We start from the raw sequence: 21251 nt of genomic DNA, 5'->3' as shown, positions 1-21251 counted from the left end.
GACGGAACATATCATAGCTCTATTCTGTATCACTTGTATTTTGGAAATTCTCTTCTTTGTTGTGAAACCAAAGGTATGGCAAGTGGGAATATATCATGGCAAAATATATTGATCAAAGCATCGATAAATGGAGAGTCAAGGGGGCGATGAATGCGGAAGGGTATAAATAACGAAAGGTACCTTCACATCGAGCAGGCTACCTAGGGTTTGCCTTCACAACATCGAAACGAGTAATCAAGATGGCGACCTACATTTCTTGTACATGCCCTCACCAGGTCTGGGCGGGTGGCCCGCGCTGTGGTGCGAGGGCGCGCGCGAGCGGCCGCCCGAGGAGCGCGCGCTGGATGCGGCCGACAGCGGCGAGCCCGGCGAGCGCGCGCCGCCGCCGGCCGGAGCCGCGGGCGCCGGCGGGCACATCAGCGACGGCAGGACGGGCCTGCAGGCGGGGCTGCCCACGTCGCTGAGACACACCAACGACGCATGTGATACAAATTTGAAAATCCACATTTTGGTCAGTCCGAACGCATGTTCACAAATCTGGGTTTCCCTACTTAGCATTATTTATATTGATATAGTAGTATCCAAAAAATTAGTATATAACCACATCAAGTCACTTGCACTACGTGGAATATTGAAGATGTTTTTCAATATTTTTTTTAAAGGGAATAACCCACAAAGCCTCTATTTTAGAAGCTTGTCTGCAGGTAGGATAGTTAGGAAAGGGAAGGTATATGTGAAAAATACATTACAAACACCCAGAGCAATTGAAAATGAATATTTCTTGAATTCATTTTGCAAATGATGGGAATCGAACCCAGAACGCTAGTTTCGCAGTCGAGCGTCCACCCGACTACGCCACAGCGCCTGTCAATCATATGTGAGCATCGAGAGATGGATAAAAAGTTGAGTATAATAAAGTATTAAAATCGTCATTGAGAGATGGATATCATATTTGAGTATAATAAAGTATTAAAATCCTCTAGTACACAACTATGATACTCGCTTCACCAATGGAACTGCCATCGCTGCTTCAACCAGATATCGATGAATTAGATTGTATCCTTTTACTACACAAATTTTCCCAGATTTACTATCAATATTTCAACAGAGATGAAGATTTTATCGAGATAATCCCAGTGTCTGAGGGTGATAAAATAATTAAAAATACTTCACAAATTTGGGTCCACTTAGGTGTTTTTTATATTGCTCCATATCAAAATGTTACAAAATCTGCAATATTGCTTCCAGCCAATACATCTACAGCAATGTAAAAGTGGGAATAGTTACCTGAAGAGGGAACGCTCCCGGTAAGGAGGTCCAGGAGCCACGAGCATTTCTTCTAAAGGAACTCTACCAAGAGACTCGACAAGCCCGGGGGTTGATTGGCACCGACCCATTGCAACTAAAATTTAATCGGAAAATCATCTTATAAGCCTAAAAACGGTACTGAGACCTCTTCAGTTGGAGAAAGGAGATTCATCTTCAGTAGATATGAAGACCCACGTCAATGAATATTTGCCAGAAAGGGGTTGGTATATTTAAAGTGTCCATACATCCCGTTTAGAACGGAACCTTCCCGTTTTTAGCCTGTCCCGTTGCACCCAAGTAAAGTTTTGGGACGTCGAAATGTCCCGTTTTCAAAAATAGAGCAACACACGGTAACAATTTCAAAAAAAGTGCAAAAAATCAATGGTAGTTTGTAGTACACCCAACAAATACACCCGTAGAAAGAGCTTTTTCACAGATGAATAAGTTGTGGACGACAGAAAAAACACAATCATAAATCAGAGTACTTAAAGCGATGTTGTTAGTTGAGATAAATTTAAAAAAATCCTGCCAAGAAATCAATTATTATTATTTAAAAGCAAACCCACTTATACTTAAATAGGAAAATATAGTATAATTCAGGAAAATATGAAACAACATAATTTTTTCATATTTATTTCATTTATTCCTTTTATTTTCTTTATCAACATTCCTTTTCTTTTTATTAATACAAACATAAAAACTATGAAAAAATATGTGTTTCCTTGAATAAACATACTATTACGTAAAAATTGATAGATGTCCCGTTTTGAGGACAAAAATAAATGGTCAGTTTAGATATATTCTATATCGCTCATAGTATAACTAATAATAAAAATAATATCATTTCAACACTGCAGATTCAGATAAGAGGGATGAAGTATTACAGAAATGATTCCGTGTTCGCTTCCTACAGAAATAATTCAGTGACATTAAAAGATACAAACATTTCAATAAACTCCCTAAAGAAATAAAAAAAATAGATGATATAAAAATCCTTAAGAAAAAAATTAAAGCTCTATACATTTAAATCTTTAAAAAAATATATAAAAAAAATCTATTATATCTTTTACTATATAACATTAAACCACGAGTGTAAGTCCCTTTCCAAGCACAAGAGCACAGACTCTTTTATGGAGAGGCACAGCGAATCAAAATATAAAAGTTCTCCATATGTATAAATGATTAAAATGTTATTATGTTATAAATAAAAATGTAAATATATTAAATGAATAAAAATATATATATATTAATCGTAAATTTACGGTAAAATCAGAATACAATTTTGTTCTAATTTATATATTAAATGTTAAAATCAAACACTAATATTTAGACTATACTGAATTGTATTTTATTGTTAATTGTTTTTTATGTGACGTTTGATGCGATTTGTTATGGCATTTTCAAACTAATGTGAAGATTAAATGGAATGAAAATGAAAAGAAAAGATTTTTTAATTTTTTTTATAAGGTCAAGGGATTTTGCATCCTTTATGTGACTGCGAGCATACTAGGTCTATTTTGAGCTCCCTCTGTATCATAGCTTACTCTCAAGACCTACACATGAGTCATGTAGCTCACAACCTGTCTTGGTAGTAGGAGCTTCACCATCTTTGAGTCCAGTAGTGGTCCTCCTTGATTAAATATACTAGACTCTAAAAATCAGTGTTTGATTTTAACATTTTATATATTTAAATTAAAATGGAGTTCAATAAACTAAATGCCAAATCTATAAATAAATACAAATTTGTTCCACATTTTCTTATAATTTTCTCTACTTAGTTCATATTGTCCGCCTCCGTAGTGTAATGGTCAGCACGCTCGGCTACCGTTCTGGAGGTCCCGGGTTCGATTCCCAAGGGGGGTAAAATAAATATAAGTGATTTTTTCTCTGTCATATTTATTCAATATACCCTGGACTGGTACCTGAAGCGGAGAGCTGATCACCTTTCCTTCATGTGTAAACGATCAAGATAACACTGCGTTTATATGAAGCAGTGCCCTATGCACCATTGGGGTGCGGATAAGGGTTTTATTATTATTATTATTAGTTCATAAAAAATTGCTTTGCAAGAGTGTTCTGTCAGGAAGCCTAGAGCTTCCGTATCAGATCCTGTTATCTACTTCTTTTTCACCGTTTTAGTTCTCATTACTGAGGGTTGTGACTCTTGTGGAAGCAATGACTCTTCTCCAGTTATCCCCTGACTGCACTGCACATAGTGCTCCAACCACTGAGGTGCCTGCTGCTGCCTTTACTTGATGGGTCCATCGTGTGGGGATCTTCCTCTCCCTCTCTTTCCCTCCAGGCTACCGATCACAACTAGTCATTCCAGGCTATCCTCGTTGCCATGCATAATGTGTCCAAAGAACTGGAGAATCCATTGGGTACAGACATTGACAATAGTCAAGACATTCAACGTAGTTCCTGGTGAATGGACTCGTTTGTTAGTCTAGCTGTCTATGGAATTCGGTGCATTCATAAAGTGACCATTTTTAGATAGCCTGAACATAATTTTTTCGTATATCGCTCACTCCTTTCAAGAACGTCATAAATCAAAAAACTTGATTTTTCAGGAGAACGTTTTTAAAGTTTAAAAATAGAATACAATGTATTAAAAATAAATATTAAGCCACTTATTAAACTTTTTTACTGTGCGATAGATCTTTTTAGGTAAAACCTGAAGATTTTTTCTGCATTTGAAAAATATTTAGTATATTTAAAAAAATAATTAAACAATACATTTTTCTCAAAATGCAAAAATAACACTTTCTGACCTGTAGAGGGTAAATATTAAGTTAAAAATATGCCTCTTTTGCTGGGATATAGTACATTTTCTGGGCATTCCGAAAACAAGCACAACTGAAAATTGACGATTTTTTATTTATGACGTTCTTGAAAGGAGTGGGCGATATGTATTATTTATTCCTCTTATTTTCTTTATCAACATTCCTTTTCATTTTATTAATACATAAAAACTATGAAAAAATACGTGTTTTCTTGAATATACATACTATTTCGTAAAAATTGGTAGATGTCCCATTTTGAGTACAAAAATAAATGGTCAGTTTATGCAAGCACCCCCAACACCACATTTCGAAAGCGTAAATTTTTCTCACTTCTGCTGCTTTTGAAGAAGAAATAAAAGAGTAATTTAGTCACTGCTTACCTTTCTCCAGCGGTGCCTTTTTGTATTTCTCAAGTCTCTTGACAGCGATGGCCTCCAGCCGTACCCTGGCGGCTGGATACTCCTTCAGGACGTCCCACATGTCCTTTTTACTAAGCACGAAGAGATCTGAATAGCCGACAGACCTCACCGAAGCCGTTCTTCGATTACCTGAATCATGCGATGAGACAAACCAATTAATACAGGACTTGCCTTGACTTTGCCTTCTGCCAACCGCTCAAATGACACAAACCATGATTTTGACAAAGATACTAACGTTAAATTCTTACACGCATCTAGTAAATTAGATAGATTTGAAATCCTCGAAATCAATATATTAAAAATTGCCCTAATATAGGAATATTAAATGACCAAGTCACACACATCCATTCGCCTTTACTATACCCATTAGTCCACAGATAAAAAGTACTAAATGTCATATTTCATATTGATAAGAAATAACCCACGGAAAAAATTATATATATTACAGGACTTCCCCATACTAATGTGCAGTAGAAGTTGTCAACCAGCTCTTCCAGACCCACCCATATATTAATTAAATTTACACAACCAATCCATTTCTCTAATAAAATTATATAAAATCATAGTCAAAAACCCTTACCATAACTTATATTAATATGTAATTATTATTATAATATTTACTTATTTTTAATGGGAGCCATCCATGGATCTTTTTTAATTACCTAACGTCCAAGTGACTCTGAAATCTAGCTACAGCTTATGCAACACCGCTTTTAATGACCCTACTCAGGCTTCAACTTTTTAAGTTTGATAGCCTATGCCTACTCGTGAGTGGATTTACTCTTTATATTTAAAGTTACTATAATTTCATGTAATTCATGAGTGAAAATTCTAGGCAAAAACACTCGCTGCCATCTATAGTTGGTTTGGAAAAGCTTTCATTAAGCATAGACCCTTTTATTTACATGTATGCAAGATCCTAACTTATGTTCTTCATATTCAAAACTGTTATCCTGGTTTTGTTGTATGTACAGGGTGGTGCAAAATTTGTCACCCTATCGGAAGATGTTATAATTCTGTAAAATAACGTCGTACGTCAATTGTAGTTCAGGTTTGTCAACAAGATAGCTGCAGTATTCAGGGTGTTTTATACTTACTAAATAGAAAAAAAAGGTTTAGAGCAACGAAAGTCTTTATTTTGAGCTTTACAATTTTTTCTGTTAAGTGAAAAAGATGATAAACGTAAAGTAGCTGCCGCCAGTGTTGATACACATTTGTGCACGTTTTATCAACTTGTTTGTATACTGCAGCTGTCTAGTTCACAAATTTCAATTATGATCGACTTGCAAAGCCATTTGCAAAAATTATGACATCTTCCGATAGGGTGATTGATTTTGCGCCACCCCGTATTATATAGAATTGAAGCAATCCTACATGTTTAATTCAATCCTTACAAAAATTATTGGTTGGCTAACTACAAATAAATTTTATCAATCTTCAAAATGGATGGGGCATAATTTTTCGTCTTGTTGCAACAAGGAGACACTTTCAACAACAATAGCAATGTTTTGGGCTGTAGAAGAATGATAATTGACAGTAAATCTGAAAATTGTCCGCCTCCGTAGTGTAATGGTCAGCACGCTCGACTACCATACTGGAGGTTCCGGGTTCGATTCCCAGGGGGGTCGAATAAATATTAGTGATTTTTTCACTTTAATATTTATTCAATATAACCCTGGACTGGTACCTGAAGCGGAGGGCTGATCACCTTTGCTTCATGTGTTAATAATCAAGATAACACTGCGTTTATATGATGCAGTGCCCTATGCACCATAGGGTGCGGATAAGGGTTTGAATTTTGAAAAAAAAATCTGAAAAAATAGTATAACAATGATGCTATATTGAGGTTTACAGTATCGAACAGATTAATTGAAACAAAACTTTTTTTCGTATTTTCAAAATTTTCTAAAAACATGTTTTAGGGGTGTTCCTCGTATTATGGACCAGGGCTGCTTTTTTCAGTGACTGAGATGATGAATAGCGAGAAGTATCACCCAATTCTACTGGAAAAGATACTACAAGAGATACAAAACCGAAGGTCAAATGATAATGAAATATTTCAGCAGGACCCCCTGCCACAAATCCAAAAAAATGATAAAATTTTTCACACAAAAACAATGAACTGTGTTCGACTGGTCAAGAATTTTACCTAATTGAAAATCTATCGGTAATCTGTAAGAATCGGCTCTCCAAAATTAATTGCACTACGGTGGAAAAACTCATTTTGTCCATAATTCAGGTATGGTTTCGAGACGAAAAAATGGCATCCACGTGCCAAAAACTTATAGAATCTATGTCAAGAAGAGTAAAATCATTGATTATGCCCAAATGAGATCATATTAAATATTAATTTGTAATATAACTAACAAACAAAAGATTTTACAAAACTTTTTACGAAAATACAAAAAAAATTGTTTCATTTAATCCGTTCGATACTGTACCTCAATGTAGCCAACCGAATACAAAATCAAATACAATTACGTTTTCAATTTATTTTTTGGCATCTCAACATATATGAAGACGAATATGAAAGTCTGGGCATTTACGGGGCTTACGACCGTCATAGGCTGGTCTAAGTGAGCACTTTACACACGTGTAACATTCACCAATTCTACCCATGATTGACAACCACACTACTCAAATTCATTGAAGTTCTACTCTGTTCTATTCCTGGAAGTTCTATGTTGAGATGTCAAAAAATAATATGAAAAATAACTGGGGATGATACAGATTTGTGAACAAGTATTTGGACACACTCAAAATGCTTAATTACATTTTCATTTGTTTTGTGAAAAGTGTCTCATTCTTACAATAAATTTTGAGGCATAAAGAATCATAGAGATAATAAAACCATATTAAATGGAAATACATACTTCAGAAATATATCCATGAGGTTTGACTGTTATCATGCTCTCTGTATTGACCTTGCTACTTTTTACTAATTCAAGATAGTAAATCCAAATTTCAAACTACTGTTGGTTAGATGTGGTGCGAGTAAAAAAGGATTGATATCCTAGTGGTACGTTTCAGGTAATGTGAATTTTTTAAACCATTTTTTTTTCAGAACGGAATTGATTTTGATAAAAAGTCAAATTGAATATTTTATATCGAATTAGCCTCCTTAAAATATTTACAAGCATACTATGGACTTATTTATTTATGACTGAAATGCGACTAATGACTGATATGAGTTTATTTATTCATGACTGACTGACATCATATTTATTCATTTATTTATGACTGAAATGAGACTAATGACTGACATGAGTTTATTTATTTATGACTGACTGACATCATATGAATTCATTTATTTATGATTGAAATGAGAGAATATTGAATTATAAAAAAGAACAATTAAAAAATGTACTGTTACCTGTACTAAAACCTTATTTTTTTGTTATATTTATATTTTTTGTTCCAATGAAAATCATTGCCTTATTTATTTGATTGTGAATTATTGTTATGTAAATTTTTCAAGTAATTATTTATTATAAATATATTTACTAACTTTATAAAAATTAAACTCAACCTTCGATTTTAACAACTTATTTTTAATGATTTTTCCAATTGATTTCAACAAGCACTTTGTCATCTTCAGATATGGATATGTGCCAAACTTAAAACAATGAAATATTCATAGCTATTTAAAAATGTGGGAAAAAGGAGCAAGTAATTGAATTAAATAGTTATAATGTACCCAATTTAAAGTAAGGGTAACCATGTTTTCAGAATTCCGCTGGAATCCTGGCAGCCATATTTTTTTGTCCTCAAAGTATTTATTTAATCATCGATTAGGTTTTTATCAAATTGATTCTGTATACCTCAAATACATAATAAAAATTCGAAATACATGTGCAGGAAAGTACTAAAATTACGATTAAAAATATGTTTATAATTAACTTACATACTTGTAAACTTAAAAATTAAATTACTTAGAAAATAACCATACATATTTTGATTATTAATTGATTTGCCATTAACTTTGTGGAATATCATGATGATTTTAATAGAAAAATATAATATTTGTAAAATTTAAGTTTTGTTTTTTTTTTAATGTATACAAGACTAGTGTCGAGAACTACGAATATTTTCATCGACTTGTAAAAATACTAGCTGAGTTTGTATTTTTACCTGTCGATGAGAACATGTGTAGTTCTCGAAATAAGACGTGTTTACATTTATGAACTCGTATATTTATTTAAAAAATTAAATTGTGTTTTTACATGTTGATGAAAACATTCGTAGTTCTCGAAACTAGTCTTACATACATAAATAAACTCGAGAAATATATTATACGATTATTTGACTTTTATATTTCAACCATATTTTTCTGTCTGTAATGAAAGATCAATGCTTTTAATTGTAATAGTTTTGTGATACAAAGTTTTACTATGTAATTGCCACTATTTCTATTTCAGAAATAGTGACATTTACCAAGTAAAACTTTAATTGAAAATGGATAGATATTGTTACAAAATGACTGCCGAATCAATTAATGAAAATAAATTTTTCGTTAACCCATTCAGATAGGATTGCTGAAAAAGTGTTTACGAATAATAATTAAAATTTGTAGCTACATGATGTATGTTTTTTTTGGAAAAGAACATATGTATTTTGAATGCATTTTTTTGCATTTAGCTTCAAAAAATTTCGGGTCAGGAAAACATCACTCCATGAAGATTTTATTGATATATCTACATACTCGTAGGTGAAGAAGATCGAGGTGAGAATATGGGTGTCTGGGTATTTCACTTTATACATCCTGTGCCATTTCCATTTCGCCTTGACTGGCAACCATATACATAATTCGAATTTTTAAAAGCTGTATATACGCGTGTGTTGAAAGCTCTAAAATCAAAGGCAAAATATCTTGGGTTAAAATTAATGGGTTTTCAAAAAACCTTCATTGATGTATGTGAGTGTGTTTTCCTTATTCTCATCTTATTAGACGTCTTCACCCACATTGCGATATCAATGAAATCTCAATTAAAAATAGTTCAAGTAGGGTTCAACCCAGTATTTGTCAACAAAGATATGAACGTATTCAGAATATTGATAATTTATAATGGATTAATTGTTTTTTTTTAAAAAGAAAGTAGCACTAAAATAATGCTTTCAATCTGAAATTATTATCAAATATGTTTAAAAAATAACATAATTAAAGGTGTTTTTGGATCAATCTTAAAATAGCTGATACTAAATCAAGTAGAATAAGATAACAACTAGAGATTTTTATATTTTTATTTCACTTGACCAGTGGTCGGAATTCATTATTATCAGACTGGTTGGAGGCTTGACGCTATTCTATGTTATATACACAACAAGGCAAGGATTGAAATCCATGATTTTATATTTTTTTTTAATGACGAAATGAATTTAAATTGTGTGAATTAGGGTTGTGTTTACACTACTAAAATTTTAAATTTAAATATATTTCTCATAATAAAATCATGGTTTTCAACCCGAGATGAAGACTCTCCGATCCATAACCGGAAACACATTGCGAGACCGAGTAAGAAATACCGACATCCGAAGCATGTGTAAGACGGAGGATATGGTGAGGTGGGGACGAAAACAAAGGCGATACTGGAATGATCATGTAAACAGAATGTCATAAGACAGACTTCCACGTATCGCCCTTCAAGGAATCCCTGAAGGACGCAGAATCCCAGGCAGACCTCCAAAAAGGTGGATAGACAGCTGGGAGTCAACATCCCAAGAGCTACAAGCGGAGGCACAGACAGATCCTTACGATCTAGAAAAAGAAGAAGAAGAAATGGTTTTCAACCCCTGCCTTGTTGTGTATATAACAAATAAATTTATCTAGCCACCAGTATGAAAATGTCGGTAACAATAAAACCTGCTCACTGTTGAAATAAAATATCCGTGGAAAAAACCATACATAAAAGTTGTTATTTTATTATAAAAAAATGCAGGTCCACCAAAAAATGTCAGTACAAAACTTAAATCTAATAAATATAATAATTTAAGTAAAATATCATGCACAGAGATGACACGCCAAGGTTTGATGCAAAAGCTTTTCATATCACTTCGATGGAAGGGGAAAAAGCTAAAGAATTTAAAATAAAGTTTGATAATAATAAATAAAATAAACGAATAACGCACTTGCGCGTATTTTCAGGCCTACTTCAAGACAGTTTCAGGATATGCCAGCGAGAATTGCGGTTTCGAAATTACAATAGGCGGATCTTGAAGCTGAGCCTATTTCAAAATTTCTACATAGGGCAAAAGGGATTTTGTTTATTTAAGCGAAGCTTTTTTTTACAGTTTTTATTGTATTCATATTTCGATGATTTTTTTTATCTGATTGTAAATTTGTTATAAGATGTTTCATATTATTTTTTGACATCTCATCAAAGATGAAGAAGAATATGGAAGTCTGGGCATTTACGGGGCTGACGACCGTCATAGGCTGGTTTAAGTGATCACTTTACACACGTGTAACATTCACCAATTCTACCCATTATTGACAACCACACTACTCAAATTCTTGGAAGTTCTATATACATGAACCAATTTAGAAACCTTGTTCTTGAATCACTAGAACTTCACTAGAGACATCTATTGGTGAGATGTAAAGAAGCTTTTTACTAAGCAGAAACTCTTATATTAGTATGTGAGATCCAAAACCTGGATTATAATCACACACATGAGAAACGCCAGAAAATACCATTTTCATTTTTATGATTAAGCTTATAATTTGACCAGATAATTTTTTTGCAACATTTTGAGTGTGTCCAAATACTTGTTCACAAAATCTGGATTATCTCCAATTACAGGAGTTATTTTCATATTATTTTTTTATTATTATTATTTTTTTTAAATATGAAAATAACTCCTGTAATTGGAGATAATCCAGATTTTGTGAACAAGTGTTTGGACACACTCAAAATGTTGTATATAAGGTGTTTCTTTGAGTTTTCACATCATGGCGAGGATGGCTTGAATTCGACATCCGTATGTAACTAAAAAACCAAAAATTTAGAAGATATATTTTATGTCCGCCTCCGTGGTGTAATGATCAGCGTGTTTAGCTACCGTGCTGGAGGTCCCGGGTACGATTCCCAGGCGGGGGGTGAAAATAAATATTAGTGATTTAACACTGTAATATTTATTTTATTTATTTAATATTACCCTGGACTGGTTCCTGAAGCCGCAAGAGTGACCTTGCCTTCATGTAAGTAATGATCAAGATAACACTGCGTTAATTTGATGCAGTGCACCATTAGGTGCGGATAAGGGTTATAAGTATTTCTGATGTTCAGATCAGAAAAATAACCACAAATTGCAGACGAATAATTGTTTTGTTTTGAAAGATTATTTTGTTTTTATAAGAAAAATTATTAATTTTTTTCGTTGTCGTACAATTTAAAAACTTCATCGAAATACGCATTAAATAAAAACTGAAAAAAAGAGCCGTGTATATTACTTTTATAAAATAAAAGAATATCGTAGGAAAAATGTGACAATCGATAATAATTATCTAAATATTGGTTCGAAGAAAAGAAGAACTGTGATGCAAAATATACGAGTGAAGGGATCAAATTGACTTTCGTCGAAAATATCTGCATTTTATTTTTCATTGTGAAAAAAATATATCAGGATATTGACTAACATTGTTAATTATTGTTCAATTAAAAAAGTATAGATTTTTAAGACATTTATTAATTATCGGTTTTATCAGAAATTCTAAACTAGTATTAAACATTAAAAAACACAATAAAATAATGTATTAAATCGTTTTAAAACTTTATGATTTGTCAAAATTAAGTAGTTAGCATTTTAGGAGTTCAGTTAATTTCGAAAATTCGATGTAGATAGCGCCTTATACGCCTGAAAACTAGGCGTAATTTATTTTATATATTTTTTCGTTTGTTTATATTTGTAGATGATGGTCATAACATACACCAAATGTCTCAAAATTGAGAAAAATGCAGTTAGAGCACTTTCAGTAGAGCACGTCGATATGTTCTTCTCCCATACATTTAGTATATGGTCTTTATCTGCCATAGGATATGTGCGACAGAAAAGTAATAAACATAGTTCTTTTAGTACAAACATTTGCATTAAAAGCCTGCTACGATTGATTTGAAATAAATATAAGATACCATAGTTTTTTTTTTTTTATCAAATAATATTTTTATGTCATGAAACACACACGCACATATATTTACATACATACTATTGCCAATAGCTTTTACGCGTTATTTTTAAAGAATTTTTACAAAAAAAAACAATATTTCTTGAACATCGTAATTATAAAATTATGTAATTATGTAATATTATCTTTTAAATCAACCTCAAAAATTTTCGAGAAAAAAATATCGTTTGTATAATCTCTACAGGATTCTTTGTATCATAGAATCACTAGTATATTATTTTTAAATTTAAAATTAAACTTTGATTTAAAATCACTATAAATATTTGATTATATGATTACTAAAACACTATCTATATTATTAATCAGTCTTGATAAAGAAGCGGTTAGCTTCGAAACCGGTAGACATCGTAATTAAGTTATAATAAAATATTTATATTGATTTTAAAACAATGTAACATTTTAATTAAAAAATAGAAAATCACAAAGTAAGTGCTTCAAATATAAATTATAAATAAGATATTGTTTCCCTAAATATTTGTATTAATAATAAAAAAAAACATTCTGACACTGTCTGAAAAACTGAAGGTGTTTTATCACATCTATGCAGTAGGTATACGTAACATACAAATTATTCAGTTGATTTTTTCCCGATAAACCTGCAGACATTTTCGACTCGAGTATCATTTACAAAATCGGTGGCATTCCCTTAAAAAAGAGGTGAAAGAAAAGATATCGAATGTAACTTCCAAGGGGGGAGTCTAGCATTAAGTTCAAAGAGAGATAGAGGAGAATAAATTAAAAAAGAAATCGAAAAAGTTAATTGATGTTATCTTTACTCATAATATTGGCGTGGCGTCTTGTGGCCGATATTTACCAAGCTGTTTACCTGCTGTGCCCATGTTTAATATTGAAATCTCTCCGAAATATGAACCGGCCTTAAGGGTAGCTAGTACCGTTTTTCCGTTGTCTGCCACCACTTGAAGACGACCTCTGTTGACTATGTACATCTCCTTGCCGACTTCGCCTGAAACATAACAAATAATATTTTATTTATTGTTTCGGCATTAACTTTGTGGTAAGACATGTTACAATGATTAAAGAAAACACTTCGTTTTTTACCACTTGAGTTTTATTATAGACTACATGTTTCAGAAGTTAAACTTCCATCATTCAGGTATGTATAATAACAATGTTATTATACAGACCTGAATGATGGATGTTTAACTTCTGAAACATGTAGTCTATAATAAAACTCAAGTGGTTAAAAACGAAGTGTTTTCTTTAATCATTATAACAAATAATTATTTTAATTTTATAATTTTCCTCATATAAAAGAAAAAAAAATGTTGTCGAATCAAATTGTGGACCTATTTGATTCGACAACATTTTTTTCTTTTCTTTAATTTAAATTCTTATTACAATTTCAAGTACAAAAAAACATATTAATTCAAAATAACATCCCACAAAGGCATGGAATGTGTGTGGGTATACTTACATTACATTTTAAAGAATACAATAGTTATTATCAGAAATAAAATTAGATTAAAAGTGCCAGTATAAACTACAAATATTTGATTTTAACAGAAAACAAAAAATCAAAAAGATGAAAATGAAAAAAAAAGTTAGCAAATACGAGTATGTACTATATGAGTTATACGTTTTAAAGAAGAAGGTACTTAGATCTGTTTTTTTTTTAAATAAATAATTTAAGCATAATTTTAAATCGAAACAAACTTAGGTAATTCATGTCTAATAGATAGTCTTTGTGAGTTATACGTTTTAAAGAAGAAGGTACTTAGATCTGTTTTTTTTTTTAAATAAATAATTTAAGCATAATTTTAAATCGAAACAGACTTAGGTAATTCATGTCTAATAGATAGTCTTTGTGAGTTATACGTTTTAAAGAAGAAGGTACTTAGATCTGTTTTTTTTTAAATAAATAATTTAAGCATAATTTTAAATCGAAACAAACTTACGTAATTCATGTCTAATAGATAGTCTTTGTGAGTTATACGTTTTAAAGAAGCAGGTACTTAGATCTGTTTTTTTTTTAAACAAATATATTAAGCATAGTTTTAAATCGAAACAAACTTAGGTGATTCATGTCTAATAGATAGTCTTTGTGGAATGAATTAAACAATTTTGGAGCTATGAAAAATGAGTGTCTTTGCGCGAGTCTGGATTTGCAAAAAGGGATTTCTAGTAAATTATTCATTCTTTGGCTGGATCTATTAATATTTTTAATATTTTTTATTGACATTGGACACTGTTGGAAATATATTTCTCAAAGATTAAGCGAGATTCGTCACAACTCACTTAAGACCCCACCCACTCCTTTCAACCTATATAAACCTAAAACAGTCGATATTTAGAAGCAGAACAAGGAAAAATTACAAATAATTTCTTACCGACTATACAAAATTAATAATAATAATAAAACCCTTATCCACACCCCAATAGTGCATAGAGCACTGCGTTATATAAACGCAGTGTTATCTTTATCGTTTACACATGAAGGAAAGGTGATCAGCCCTCCGCTTCAGGTACCAGTCCAGGGTGATATTGAATAAATATTACAGTGAAAAAATAACTTATATTTATTATACCCCCCTTGGGAATCGAACCCGGTACCTCCAGAACGGTAGCCGAGCGAGCTGACCATTACACTACGGAGGCGGACAAAATTAGAATACGATAATTTGGATATTTTTGTATTTTATCTATGTTGATATGTTAATATAAATAACTCCTCAGTGGACAAAGCTGGATTTGTGTACAAAAAAATTTACGCACTCAAAATACTGTGAATAATTTATTGTCTTACTTTATATTTAGTTACGATACGTATAGATGCAATAATGTAAAAAATGTAATAAATGCAATGATTTTACGAGAAATTCACATTCGAGTTCGCTCAGATAATCTGGTTTCTAATACTGGACATTTTTTGTTCTATAAACGGGGTGCATAGCTTCATTACTTATAAGAAAGAGAAAGAGAGTTAAAAATAAAGTTCCCGAAGGATAAATCTCTTTTCAAAAAGCACAGATGATAAAAAAAAACACAATTGGACGATAACTAAAGCTTTAATAAAACAATTTAAAAACTTTTCATTTCCGCATCTCTCCTTTGTCACGTTCTTCGGTCTGTGCTAAGGAATAATTTCGCACAACTTCTAGCAGAAAGAATGAATGGGAGAAATTAAAGATTTTTGCAGACCCTTAATTGCTTAGTTTAAAGAAAACACTGAGACACAAGCTCGTTCCGTTAGTAATATACAGGGTGGCGCAAAATTAATCACCCTATTGGAAGATAGATTAAAATAACATACTAACAAATAAGCTACGGATTATTTTTACATGCTAAAAGCCGTCTGAAAACATAATTTTCAATTTTTATGCTACTAAATTTGAGTTATTTTTATCTAGTTGCAATATGTTTTTGTCAATCACGGGTGGAATGGTGAATGATACGCATGTGTAAAGCGATCACTTAAACCTCCTGTGACCGGTCGTAAAATCTGTAAATTGTCAGACTTTCATATCACTCATGTCATAAAAAAGTAAAATAACTCCTAAATGGAGGAAACCTAGATTCGTGTAGAAGTACAGTGAATCTACAGTTATTTTACCTCTAGTTGTTTTTTTTTATTTTTATAAATATAAATCAGAGGTTAAATAAATATGTACATAAATAAAATAAATATGTATCGTATAAATATGTATAAAGTAAAATAAATAAAAACATAAATTAAATAAAATGAAATAAATATGAATATAAATACATCAGAGGTAAAATAAATATGAACCGACAGTACTTGGAAACATTCATGTTTTGTACTGACATTTCTTGGTGGAACTGCATTTTATAGAATAAAATAACAATTTTGTAAATTTTTTCACATGAATTTTATTTCATCAGCACCGAGTTTCGTCGTTACCGACATCATCAGACTGGTTATATTATATGCACAACAAGGCAGGAATTTACAACATTTTGAGTGTGTACAAATACTCGTTCAATAATCTGGATTATCTCCAATTATAGGAGTTAATTTTCACATTATTTTTTGACATCTCATCAAAGATGAAGAAGAATATGGAAGTCTGGGCATATACGGGGCTGACGACCGTCATAATCTGGTTTGAATGATTACTTTACACGCGTGTAACATTCACCTATTCTACCCATTAGACATTAGACCGTCATAGACGCCATTTAAAAAAATTATAACATCTTCCGATAGGGTGATTATTTTTGCGCCACACTGTGTTCCTGCATTAGGGCTACATTAAAAGTAAATGTAACACGTTTTAATTAATTTTACACGGTCGTGAACTTTGCCACCGAAATTTATTAAAATGTTTTCAGGCATTGCTCTTGAGAGGTGGTTTTTGGTAATGGGGGAAATTAGATCTTTAGATGCGTCTACGTCATACGTGTCACGAAGGTTTCTAATAACGTATAACTAACTAACAAACTAACCGTCACGCCGCTTCCCCGCAGGGGGAGGCAGAGAGAATAGAACGCCACACCACTCTGTATTTGCAAACATTGTTCACCTCCTCCACGTTCGTGCATCTCCTCATACATACCCGCCGATTGTTACGACTCCTAACCTGACCACTTTCAAGTATTTGGCATACCTGATCGTGCCATGTTTTTCTCGGTCTTCCTCTGCTTTTTTTCCCGCTCACATTCGCCTCATAATTTTTTTTACCGTTCTTTCCTCACTCATTCGTTCTACATGTCCAAACCATCTCAACACACCTTTCTTAATTTTATCGATAATGCTTATCTCAGCTTTGCATTCCTTCCTTATTTCACTATTCGCACATCTATCTTACATCGTTTTGTCGCACATTCTTCTGAGAGATCGCATTTCGACTGCATTCAGTCTACTTTCATCAATAAATATTAAAGTAAAAAAATCTCTTATATTTATTTGACCCCCCCCCGGGAATCCAACGCGGGACCTCCAGTACGATAGCCGAGCGTGCTGACCATTACACTACGCAGGCGGTACATAAATTTTGGTTTTATATACGAGTATATTAATGAACTTTTGTTAACAATGTCAAATTTCAAATGAAATTGTGAATACGGTCACCATTATGTTAAATTTAACTCCGTAATACATAAATAAACAGACATGTTTTCGGTGATTCCGTTCGGCCAAAATTTGCGTGAAAATTATAATAACTTTCAACAATCTCTCTCTCCCGTCTGAAACGATTATAATGATAAATGATGTGTATATTAATATTAATGAAAATCGAGTGGAATGAAGCCGTTACTTCGGGCAGCTATATTACCGGTACAAACGTCTTTATACAAGACTTGGTGGAGTTCGACAAAATGGATCGGAGTGTCCTTTGGACGCGATGTCACCAAGAGTAATGAATGTCTCTAGAAGGTGTAGGTAGCTGAGAGAAAATGAGCAAGACATAGGTGTGTTGGAAGGACACTCCAGATAAATGAGTGCTGGGCCTTAAAAAGTGCAAGACGAAATGTCTTGCCATTTGAAATTTATGTTTCACTCGGAAAATATCACTATTTCATAAAATTGGTAGTGACGTGTAGTATTGATTGCATGCCGGTCTAGTTTATCCTAAGAAAGAGACGGGTATGGGCGTTTGTCCACTACACGGGATTTCACCGTCCGGCAGTCCGTTTTTGAAAAATAAAAGCGACTAAGACAGATTAGCGTGATCGAATTTACGCGCAACGTGTTCATGCACCGATCAAGAGCGCTGATCCGAAGAAATATGGATAAAAGCATAAGCCAATCCAAGCCAATCGTCATTTTAAAACGCTAACTGACTTGCCGGATGGTAAAATTCCGAGTAATTCCGTGTAGTGCACAAACGCCCTTAGGATATTACTTGGATACGAGAAAAAGTAATAGACATGGATATATTAATTTTTGATGACTGCAAATAATATTTATGTTTTAATTTTAAATCAAACACATATTTTTTGAGTCTACTAAGTTGTAACTTAGTACTGTTGTTTGAGTCTACTAAGTTGCAACTTAGTAGACTCAAAAAATCTGTGTTTGATTTAAAATTAATAAATAGATTAAAATGGAGTTCTTCAAATTGAACGCCAAATCAATAAATAAGCAAATAATACTGTCAATTTGTTGGGATTCCGATATCAAGAAGATAAATTTTACATAGTTTTGTATGATATAAAATAGTAATTGAACGCAACATTTAAAAACATGTTTTCAAATATTTATATTATGCATTTTTATGGTATACATTTTTTCAGACAAGGTTTTTTTAATACTTCTTTGATTCGTAAGTATTACTTTGAATATATTTTTAGTGACTGTTTTTGCCTAGAATTTTCACTCATTAATTACATGAAATTATAGTAACTTAAAACATGAAAGCGACTACGACAGTTTAGCGTTTATCAAGAGCACCGATCCGAAGAAAGATGGACAAAAACACAAGCCAATACAAGCCAATCATCGTTTCAAAACGCTGACTGACGTGTCAGACTGTAAAATTACGCGTAATTCCGTGTAATGGACAAACGCCCTATGTCTCGAAACCGGTATACAATAATCTCGGTGAGCGGTCATATCGTTCAGTCCTTTCAAGAACGTCATAAATAAAAAATCGTCAATTTTCAGTCATCCGTGTTTTCGGAATGCCCAGAAAATGTACTATATCCCAGCAAAAGAGGCATATTTTAAACTAAATATATACCCGCTACAGGGCAGAAAGTGTTGTTTTTGCATTTTGAAGAAAAGGTATTGTTTAATTATTTTTTTAAATATACTAAATATTTTTCAAATGGAGAAAAAACCTTCAGGGTTTACCTTGAAAGATCTGTTGCACAGTAAAAAGTTCAGTAAGTGGCTTGATATTTATTTTTAATATATTGTATAATATTTTTAAACTTTAAAAACATTCTCCTGAAAAATCAACTTTTTTGATTTATGACGTTCTTGAAAGGAGTGAGCGATATACTAACATTAACAAGTTTTTTTTTTAAAAAGAATTGTTCAAAAAGTAAATTTGACTAACCACAAAGTAAACGCATTAAATATTGATAATATTAACAATGCAGTCTATTTTCAATTAAAATATCTTTTAGTAAATAATACTATTTCTTAAAATGTATTGCGACACGAGTTACGACAAATTCCACATCGAATAAACGGTGTTGGAAAATGATTTTAATGCATTGAAATATATTTTTTAAGAAAAAGTAGTATTTAACAAGTGAAATTTAGAATTCAAATTTTAAAAAAAACTCACAATATAATACATTTAAGATACATGATTGCTATTCTATCGACATGTCTTTCTACGTATATATTTTTGTTTCTTTAAAAATGAGTGTCATTAAAATGTAATGAATGGATGTGTAAATATAATAAAAAGTATTTCCCAACCTTTTCTACAAATATAATCTCCCGGTGAAAATAATACGGGACGCAGTTTGAGAACCAGTTCACAGAGGAAGCCCGCTTCGGTATTCTGGAAAATTTCCACCCTGAAACAAAAAAAATAACGGTTAAAAAAGATTTTCATGTATGTATAAAACTATATATATATAGATTTTTATAAGTGTATATTTTGTCCGCCTCCGCAGTGTTCTGGAGGTCTCGGGTTCGATTCCCAGGGGGGGATCAAATAAATGTGGGTGATATTTTCACTCAAATATTTATTCAATATTACCCTGGACTGGTACGTGAAGTGGAGGACTGATTACCTTTCCTTTATGTGTTAACGATCTAGATAACACTGCGTTTATATGATGCAGTGCTCTATGCACCATTGGGGTGCGGGTAAGGGTTTGATTTTGATTTTGATATATATATTATATATATATATATATATATATATATATATATATATATATATATATATATATGTATATATATATATATATATATATATATATATATATATATATATATATATATATATACATATATATATATATATATATAAATATATATATATATATAAATATACATATAAAAATATATATATATATATATATATACATACATATAAAAATTCGTATTAATTAATATATCGTAGTCATACAGGAGAAAGTGACCAAGTACATTTTTTACAAAAATGTGATCATTGACTATTTTAAATCTTACTAGCTTAATATTGTTCTGAAAAAAATCCCAAAGAATGTTAAACTTGGAAGAATAATATATTGACTTGTTAAAAATGATTAACTGCTTTGATGTGTATTTTATTACAAGCAAAAGTGATTCAAATGGCCCTCCTGAACATTTTACGTTTTGTTAGTTGGTCACTTTCTCCTGTACGACTACGATATATTAATTAACATAAATGTTTGTAAGGTTAGGTTACATTTTTCATCATTACATCTTTAGAGTCACTATATTACAAACGAAGAATTGTAAACTCATACTTATACCGACTTGATCGAGAGTCTTATCAGCACAAGGTTCTCAGCCACCTTTGGCGCTAACGTTTTCTCAAATCGTCTGTGGCAAATCGTTAATAGGGGTGGGTAAAAGCAGCAACTATTTAAATCATAGACGAGATATCGCTCTGGTCGATTTGTGCAGGGAATCGTGCAAAGTGCGCCATTTCAGGGTGGCGTTTCCAG

The 21251-nt window shown here is 32.1% G+C and overlaps 1 protein-coding gene across 1 annotated transcript; it reads right to left on the bottom strand.

Moving 5' to 3' along the window:
* Nucleotides 1–234: 234 nt before the first annotated feature.
* LOC148305039 (cyclic nucleotide-gated channel beta-1-like) lies at nt 235–20147 on the bottom strand (the record flags this gene model as incomplete). Its single annotated transcript, XM_088267311.1, has 5 exons — nt 235–460; nt 1288–1402; nt 4472–4639; nt 13519–13656; nt 20047–20147. Coding segments are annotated over 5 exons (748 nt in total), but the record flags the coding sequence as incomplete, so codon positions are not given.
* Nucleotides 20148–21251: the final 1104 nt, after the last annotated feature.

Source organism: Brachycentrus maculatus, unplaced genomic scaffold (assembly GCF_059751285.1).
Source record: "Brachycentrus maculatus isolate JH-2025_06_01 unplaced genomic scaffold, ASM5975128v1 h1tg000290l, whole genome shotgun sequence".
Lineage (NCBI taxonomy): Eukaryota > Metazoa > Arthropoda > Insecta > Trichoptera > Brachycentridae > Brachycentrus > Brachycentrus maculatus.
Note: the sequence above shows the minus strand (reverse complement) of the source record. Positions and strands in the feature narration are given on the sequence as shown.